Genomic DNA, 8,667 nt, shown 5'->3' on the forward strand with positions numbered 1-8,667 from the left:
TATACATACATACACATACACACACACACACACACACATATGTATATGGAAAAGCACACACGTCACACATAGGCCAGTCATTGCTCATGAGGTGAAGAAGCACCCAGCCAAGACACAGGACATCACCACTGCTCTACAGGGAGGTTCACATCTGATTTATGGTTTGTCTGATTTATGACCTGCTTGTCCATGCCAGGTGTGGAAGAGCATCTAGTAAGTTCCCAGAGTGGACAAAGCCCTGCAGAGCCGCAAGATCCTGAGGCTTCCAGCTCCTCAGGTCCAGGGTGCCTAGTGGCCCTGGGCAAGGCCGGCAAGGCCCCCATGGAGCCTGGTGTGAGCCAGTCAGACTCGGAGAACACAGCACCCTCCTGCCAAGAGGAGCCTGATGCCCCACCCCGCCGCCGGGGCCGACCCTCCAGGCGATTCCTGGGCAAGAAATACCGCAAGTAAGGGAGCAGCGGTGCAGGCTGGGGAGGCAGGCGGACTGGCCCCTTGGAGCCCTGGCCCAGCCAGAGCTCTTCCCACAACCTCCTGGCAGGTACTATTACAAGTCGTCCAAGCCACTTCTGAGGCCCTATCTGTGCCGCATCTGTGGCTCCCGCTTCCTGTCCCATGAGGACCTGCGCTTCCATGTCAACTCCCACGAGGCTGGTGACCCCCAGCTCTTCAAGTGCCTGCAGTGCAGCTATCGCTCCCGCCGCTGGTCCTCACTCAAGGTGCAGCAGCCAGGAGGACACACAGAGGGCAGAATAGGCGGGAGGAGGTGCTTAGTGGGTGTGGGTTACCCAGGCACCCTGGCCAACCCCACCGGCACGAAGAGAGTTCCTGGTTCTTCCAGCTGTGGTGAGATGTGAGAGGGTCTGCAGAGGGCTGCCACAGAGGAGGTGGAAGTTTGCAGGGTGCACAATTGGACCCAATTTTGAGGGTACAGCTCATGTTTTGGACATCGTATATTTGCTTATTTGACACCACTGACTGGCAGAGGGCTTCTTCAGTCAGCGTTAGGATGCTTTCCAGCAGGTGGCAGTAATGTCTCAGGAAGAGGACTCCTTTTCCTCCTCCCAGAGGTGCCAAGTGGGCCTGCAGCATCCTGCACCAGTTTATCTAGTATTCAGGTCATTTCGTCCTCATGTGGCCCAGTGAGTTTGTAGGTGTCCATAGTACTGTTTTCCTGAGCCAGGAAGCTGCGGTGTGGCCCATCAAGCATTCTGCAGCTAGTTGGCTGTTGCGGAAGGGTACTGTAGGTACTGGTGAGCACAGGCCCATGCTTTCTTCATTTTCTGCTTCCTCCTGCACAGACGGGACTTGTGACCTGGACGTTGTTCTCTGGGCTGCACCAGTGGGGTTTGGGGGTAGGGATGGTGTGTCCCAGAGCATGGTGGGAAGTGTGTGGGCCGAAAACCTCAGTTCCTAGGTATAGCTCCGAGCTGTTCTGTTGTAAGGCCCCTTCACCCTGGACCTCAGTTTCCCTTTTTGAATAGTGAGTCAGCACAAGGCACAGCACAGAGAAGGTTCTCTTGCCAAGGACCCTTCACAGGCCCCTTGCGGCAGGGTCAGATGTCTGTGCTCTCAGTCTGACGCACGGCAGGGCAGGTGCCAGAGGGGAAACTGAGCCCCAGCCCACTTCCTGCCTCTCCCGCAGGAGCACATGTTCAACCATGTGGGCAGCAAGCCCTACAAGTGTGATGAATGCAGCTACACCAGTGTCTACCGGAAGGACGTCATTCGCCATGCGGCAGTGCACAGCCAAGACCGGTCAGTGGGTGTGGAGCAGGGTAGAGGAGGCCGGGCAGGGGAAAGGTGAGGGCCCAGGACCGCCATGGCTCCCACTTACTGAGCACCAGCTCTGGGCCATTGGCAGCATGATAAGAGGAGTGGGAAGGAAATGGGATTCATCCCCGATCATTAGGCTCAGAACCGGGTGTGGGGAGGGGAGGTCCCTGTCCATTCTCTTCCTTGCTGCAAGCTTTAGTCTCTCTTCTGGAAACAGGGACAGTTATTGAGGGGACTGTGCCTGCAGGGCTTCCATAAGTGATCTGGAGATTGCGTGGGCTCTCGGTCCATGCTCTTGTCATGGTGCCAAGAGCAGACTTCAGACTGGCCAAAGCAGATGTCCTTCGTAGCCTGGTGGTTGCTCCCTGAGTCAGTTAGGTCTGCAGCTTCACAAGAGGCTGGCTTCACAGGAGTGGTGTGTGAGCAGAGGCTGGATGCAGTGACCCATATTGGGACCCTGGCTCAAACTAAGGAGAGGCCACCTTTCTCAAGGGAAGGAAGAAAGAAAGTCTGTCTGTCCAGGCATGGTGGTGCATACATATAATCCTAGCACTCAGGAGACTGGCAGAAGGATCCTGAATTTGAGGACAGCCTAGACAACTTAGTGAGACTCTTATCTCAAAAAAGAAAAGAAAGGGAGTTTTGTGTACCCACAAGCTGAACACTTGATCTTCAATAGTTCTGTTTCCTATGAGACTTCTTGGAGCCTTTTGTTTTGTTTTGTTTTTTGAGATAGGGTTTCACTATGTAGTTGAGACTGACCTGGAACTCGCTATGCAGCCCAGGCTGGTCTCGAACTCAAAGCGATCCTCCTGCCTCAGCCTCCCAAGTACTGGGATCACAGGCGTGCACCACCACACCTGGCTCTTGGAGCCTTAATATGAAGTATTTTTTTCAGGATTATTTTTGGTACCAGGGATCGAACTCAGGACCTTGCACTTGTGAGGCAGGCATGGAGCCACTGAGCTAAATCCCCGGCCCCAAATATGAAGTCTTTTCTGTGCTGAAGAGAGTGAGAGAAGACCCCTTTCCCCGAGTGACCAAGTATAGAATGCGTCACTTACAGCTCACTTCTCAGTGTTGTCCCCAATAAACTCTTTTTGAGGAAACAAGGTTAAGTGGGGAATGGGCACTCAGGGCTGAGACAGTGTCTGGTGGACATAAGATGGTCTTGGGTAGCTTTGGGGTAGCCATAGTTTAACTCCCAGGCCTTTTTTTCCCAGGAAGAAGAGGCCAGATCCGGTGAGTGTGGGGCCCTGAGTTGGGAAGGGAACCTGTTGGGAGCTGCTGACAGGTAGGGACAGGAGGTAAGGTCTCGCCCGCCCTCCTACCTTCTCTCTTCATCTGGCCTCCTCTTGGATCTTCCCAGACACCAAAGCTGAGTTCTTTCCCCTGCCCTGTGTGTGGCCGTGTGTATCCTATGCAGAAGAGACTGACACAGCACATGAAGACACATAGCACTGAGAAGCCCCACATGTGTGACAAGGTGGGTGCACTGAGAGCTGGGCTGGGGTTGGGCTTACGGCCTTCCCTGGGCAGCCCCCATCTAACCCCGCTCCACACCTCACAGTGTGGAAAGTCCTTTAAGAAGCGCTACACCTTCAAAATGCACCTCCTCACGCACATCCAGGCAGTCGCCAACCGCAGGTACATCCCCCAGAGGCCCCTGGGGAGGGCATATCCCAACCCCCACCACTGAACTTCCTCTGGCCACCTCCAGGTTCAAGTGCGAATTCTGCGAGTTTGTTTGTGAGGACAAGAAGGCCCTGCTGAACCATCAGCTGTCCCATATCAGTGACAAGCCCTTCAAATGCAGCTTTTGTCCCTATCGTACCTTCCGAGAGGACTTCCTGCTGTCCCACGTGGCTGTAAAGCACACAGGTCAGACAGGCACACTCTACCACCCTGTCCCCCAGCCCTAGACTCCCCCTGCCCTGACCCCCATCAGAGGCTCAGCTCTCTTCCTCTTCCCCCTTGGTAGCCCCAGCTCCTGGGACAGCCAAGCAGATAAGTCCTTGAGATGCAGAAAGGCATTTGCCATGGCGAGCTCATTCTACCCTAAGTTTGGGCTCCACTTCCGCTAGTGTCTGGACAGCCCTGGACCAGTTGCTTGTCTCCTCTGAAATGGCTTTGGTTGTGAAGTGGGGAGATCAGCAGTGTCTGCCGTGTGCTTGTTACAGAAGTATCTTCCATATGTTCCTGAGCCTGAATGAGTTGGGCACCAGAGCCAGAGCTGAGCCTCACCTGGGTACCCTTGGCAGAAGCAGCACACACAGGCAGAAAGCCTGGCCATAGGAAATAGTTCTTTGCCCCTTGGTGCCAGGCTTTGGTAGGCGCATTTGAGGAGAATGGAGAAAGGGAGCCAGAGCTCTCCTTACCTGTTGGATTCCTATCACCCTGGGGGCTGATGACTAAAAACAGGATGTAGTCCGGTGACCTCGAAGGAAGGCCAAGTGCTGAGGGTGGCCCTGCTCCTGTTCTGTCCTGGCTGTCAGAACAGGCAGTGGCTCATGTGTGCCCAAGCATGGGAATGAACTTCTGGGAATGAGTCAGTGGAGAGGTCTTGGGTCAGGAAGGCGTCCTGGAGTGAGTGGTGGGGGTACAAGCATTTCCCACACTCAACTTGCAGGCGCCAAGCCCTTCGCCTGTGAGTACTGCCACTTCAGCACCAGGCACAAGAAGAATCTCCGCCTGCACGTCCGGTGCCGACATGCAAGCAGCTTTGAGGAATGGGGGCGGCGCCACCCCCAGGAGCCCCCTTCCCGCCGCCGCCCCTTCTTCTCTCTGCAGCAGATTGAGGAACTGAAGCAGCAGCACAGTGCGGTCCCTGCGGCAACCCCCAGGTCCCCAGGACCTCCTGAGGTAGGCCCAGTTGGAGTCAGACAGAGGGGTCCGGACCCGGGCCCAGATGACCGTGCGAAGCCACCTTTCCTAACCTCAGGTCCTCATTTGCACACTGGGGTGTAACAAAATGATCCCTGCCTCGAGACTTTGGTAAAGAGCAGTGGAGTCATGGACACGCCAGCCTTAAGCTTGGGGTTCAGGAGACTTTTTGATGCTATTAACAGAACAGAAATACCAGTAGTTTAATTGTAACAATAGACCGTTATTCTCTCCTATAAAAGAATTCCAGTCCAGAGGTGACGTGGTAGCTTCATGGTCACCAGGCTCTCTCAGTATTTTGCCCGGTCATCATAGGCTTATAACTTCCACCTTTGAAGTTGCCTTACGTTGTGGTATATGTGCAGCAGCAGTGTTCCCAGCCACATCCTAGGCAGGAAACGAGGAAGAATAAAAAAGATGACTGCCATTTTCCCTTCTAGCTTCCTCATGAATTGTACCAAAAGTCCCTTGCTTAGCTACATGGCCACAGTTTACCTAGCTTAAGGGAGGCTGAGAAATAGTCTCGTAACTGAGTATGTTGCCTCCTCATGGAAGTCAGAGTGCTATTGGCAAGAAAGAAGATGGATTTAGGGTAAGTAGCTAGTTTTCTCTGCCATGTAAGGTATGTAGTAGCCTTGGAAAGAAGGTCCATATAGAGTGCTGGTGAAGAATAAGCTCCAGAGTCACAGACAGATTTGGGTTCAAGTGCTAACCCTCTCTAGGCCAACCCCTTCACTGTTTGGGTCCAATGGGTTCTTCTGTAACATTGAGCTACTAAATATCTTAAAAAATGAGCCAGGTATGGTGGTGCACACCTGTAAACCCAGCACATGAGAGTCTGAAGCAGCTGGATTACAAGTACAAACCAGCCTGGGCAACTTATCAAGGCCCTGTCTCAAAAAAAAAAAAAAAAGCTGGGGATTTAGTTCAGCGGTTCTGCCACCTGCCTCACAAGTATAAGTACAAGGTTCTGAGTTCGATCCCCAGTACTCCCCACCCCCGCCACAAAAAAGAAAGAAATAGACTGGGCACGTCACTTAGAATGAAGGCCCCGGGTTCAATTCCCAGTACTGCAACAACAACAAAAATCTTGGTCTGTGATGAATGTTTTTTTTTTTTTTAATATTTATCTTACTGAGTTTATTGGTACTTTTAAAGTATACAGTACAGTTACATTCATCATTGGGATCTTGTACCTTTACATGACAGATCTTGGTTCTCATTTTTTCCCCATGCCCCTGCCCTCCCTTCACCCCCTGCACTCTCCTCTATTTACAAAGACTTTGTTTCTGTTTTTCCCTTTTCTCATATTTTTTCTTTTTCCTTATTTCCTTTCCCCTACCCTTTCCACTTCCCCTACACCTTTAGCCGTTTTCTTCCTATTTATGATGAATGTTTTCATTATGTATGTCTAAAATGTACGGATAAATGTTTTACTTAAAAGAAGTCTTCGGCCAGGAATTTAGCTCAGTGGCACAGCACCTGCCTTTAAGAGCAAGGTCCTGAGTTTGATACCTGGTACTGGGGGGATAAAAAGACAAATCTTGGTAAGTGGCCATGTAGAAGAAACAAACTGAAAGATGGAAAATGCTGACATGCAGAGGTGCTTGGTAAGGGCCCTTGAACTGGGCCACCCCTCTAGGCTTGGCCATATTGCTACCTCCAGGTCCCTGCAGAGGATGCACCTTTCCAGTCACCTGAGACCCCCCCACTACTCTGTTCTGACACCCTGGATGGCACCACCATCATCTACCAGCAAGGTGAGCTCTGAGGAAAGCTGGAAGTTTGGGAAATGGGGCTGGGTGCCCCTTTCCAGCCCCTTCTCAGCCCCCACGCCACCCCCTCAGGAGCTGAGGAGTCCACTGCGATGGCTACACAGACAGCCTTGGACCTGCTGCTCAACATGAGTGCTCAGCGGGAGCTGGGGGGCACAGCGCTGCAGGTGAGCTGCCAGGGCCTCCTTCCCTGCCTGGTCACCTCACCTCCACAGCTCTGGGTGTGGGGACTAGAGGAAAGCAGAGTCACATCTGCCCCACCTGTGGGGGGCTCCAGTTAGAGGGGGACAAATGGATGGAAACCAGGTGGGTGGATTCAGAGGGAGACCGACAGTGAAGCCGCACTCTCCAAAGAGCTCAGGACAGTTGAGGATCTTGCACTTCGCTTCACTCTCCAGTTGTCAGTAACCTCTTCTTTATAATACATGCTGCCACCCCAGCTTTTGAGCCCCATTCTGTATTTTCATCCTCACTCTGTGGCCTCCCTGTTCCTATGCCCCCAGGATCTGAACAAGCCTCCCACTAGCTGGGACACCTCCTGCATCCAGCAGGCTCCTCATCCTTTATCTTGCCCAGACCTGTTTAGCAGTCTGGTGGCCTTGGCCCAGGCACCTGAAGCCCAGCACACCGGCAGTTCATCATCTTTACCCCTTCCTTCCTCTACCCAGCTGCCTGGGGTCACCTGTACCCTCCCTCTCCTGCCTCATATGTGCAGCCTGTCTGCAAGGCAAAGGAAAGTTCACCAGCACTTCTTGTGTCCCCAGCCACTTGAAAAGACAGAGCATGTATTTCAGGTGATAAATCCAAGAACTTAGCACTGTAATGTGCTGCTGAGCCAGGCCAGGAACTGAGGAAACTATGAAAGAGAGACTGGCATTGGCTCTGGAAATTGTCATACAGCGTGGTTCGTGCTTTTGGGGAGTCTAGAAATTTTGCGTTCTTTGTTATATGGCAGTCTTACTTTTGCTTTTGATGTGATTCTTAGGTCTCTCCAACCTTCACTCCAACATTATATAAACACTCATTTGTATTTTTTTCTTAGGGTTTCAGTTTTTACACTTTTCACTTCTCCTGGAATTTATTTTTGGTGTATGCAGAAAGATAGGGGTCTTTATTTTCTTCCTCCTCAAAAGTACTCCAACATAGTATAGTGCATAATCTGAACTGTGTTTCCAAATGGCCCCCTATCACATACTCGATTCCCACAGGTGTAGTGTCTGTGTCTAGACTTTTGTGTTCTACTCTATTGATCTGTCTGCTGCTATCATGCTGGTCTTATGTGTTTTATTTTGTTTTCTAATCACAAAGGCATATTCTGGAAACGAAATGAACACCAAGCAGTATTCAAAGCTGGGCATGGTAGCACATTTGTGTTATCCCAACACTCTGCTCATTCAAGTCTAGCCTAGGCAACTTAGCAAGACTCTGTCTCAAAAAACTGTGAAAAGGAATGTTCAATACAGAAGGTGAAAGTCCTTAATATTTCTCCCTTCACCTCAGATAACCAGTTAACAGGACAAGAAAACCTCTTCTGGTTTTGTCCATGCACAAAATAATGCATCTCTTTCCTTTACATTTGTTTGTTTGTTTGTTTTGAGACAGAGTCTTGCTATGTAGTCCAGGCTAGCCTTGAACTCACTGTGTAGCCCAGGCTGGCCTCAAACCCACAGCAATCCTCCTGCCTTAGTTAGACTCCTTTTGAAAAAAAATGGGATCACACTTTCACATATCAGCAACCTACCTTTCTTGTTCACTCAGCAGCCTGTGATGCACACGGTATGTATATGTGGCCAGCACCTACACAGCCCATCGTTCATGACATCTTTACATCATGGCTTTCATCATTTCATCATGCAGACTCTCTGTAGTTCTATTTAGTCCTTTTCTGGTTGAGTTGTTTCCAGTTTTTATTAATGCAGGCAGCGCAAACTGATAGAAATATATTTCACGGTCCTAATGTATTGTGTGATTATGATAGGGATTGGACTTTTTTATGTATGTTCAAAGATCATCTTACTTCTTTTCTGAATTGCTTGTGTCCTGTATACCTCTCCCTCACCCCTTTTTTTTTTCTTTTCAAACAGGGTCTTGATTGCAGGTGTACACCACCATACCTGGCTGGTATCTCTTTCTGTTAAGATGTTAATTGATTATGTATGTGAAGGAAAGTCCACCTTCTATATCATAGTTGTTAAATTTTCCCCTCCAGGCCGGGGATTTAGCTCAGCGGTTCGGT

At 50.8% G+C, this 8,667-nt stretch overlaps 1 protein-coding gene across 7 annotated transcripts in view; it reads left to right on the plus strand.

Moving 5' to 3' along the window:
* Positions 1-8,667, plus strand: part of Znf335 (zinc finger protein 335) — a 21,288-nt gene that overhangs the window by 6,517 nt on the left and 6,104 nt on the right. For all 7 annotated transcript variants that reach the window (XM_010626203.3, XM_019207759.2, XM_033766944.1 and 4 more), the window contains exons 8-17: positions 197-446; positions 539-716; positions 1,643-1,755; positions 2,997-3,015; positions 3,143-3,259; positions 3,344-3,420; positions 3,494-3,654; positions 4,403-4,635; positions 6,323-6,416; positions 6,504-6,598. In XM_010626203.3, coding sequence (XP_010624505.1) covers positions 197-446; positions 539-716; positions 1,643-1,755; positions 2,997-3,015; positions 3,143-3,259; positions 3,344-3,420; positions 3,494-3,654; positions 4,403-4,635; positions 6,323-6,416; positions 6,504-6,598 — 1,337 coding nt within the window. The remainder of the gene's footprint in view (positions 1-196; positions 447-538; positions 717-1,642; positions 1,756-2,996; positions 3,016-3,142; positions 3,260-3,343; positions 3,421-3,493; positions 3,655-4,402; positions 4,636-6,322; positions 6,417-6,503; positions 6,599-8,667) is intronic.

The sequence above is a fragment of the Fukomys damarensis genome, unplaced genomic scaffold (genome assembly GCF_012274545.1).
Source record: "Fukomys damarensis isolate Sample0158 unplaced genomic scaffold, DMR_v1.0_HiC HiC_scaffold_22, whole genome shotgun sequence".
In the NCBI taxonomy this organism is placed as follows: Eukaryota; Metazoa; Chordata; class Mammalia; order Rodentia; family Bathyergidae; genus Fukomys; species Fukomys damarensis.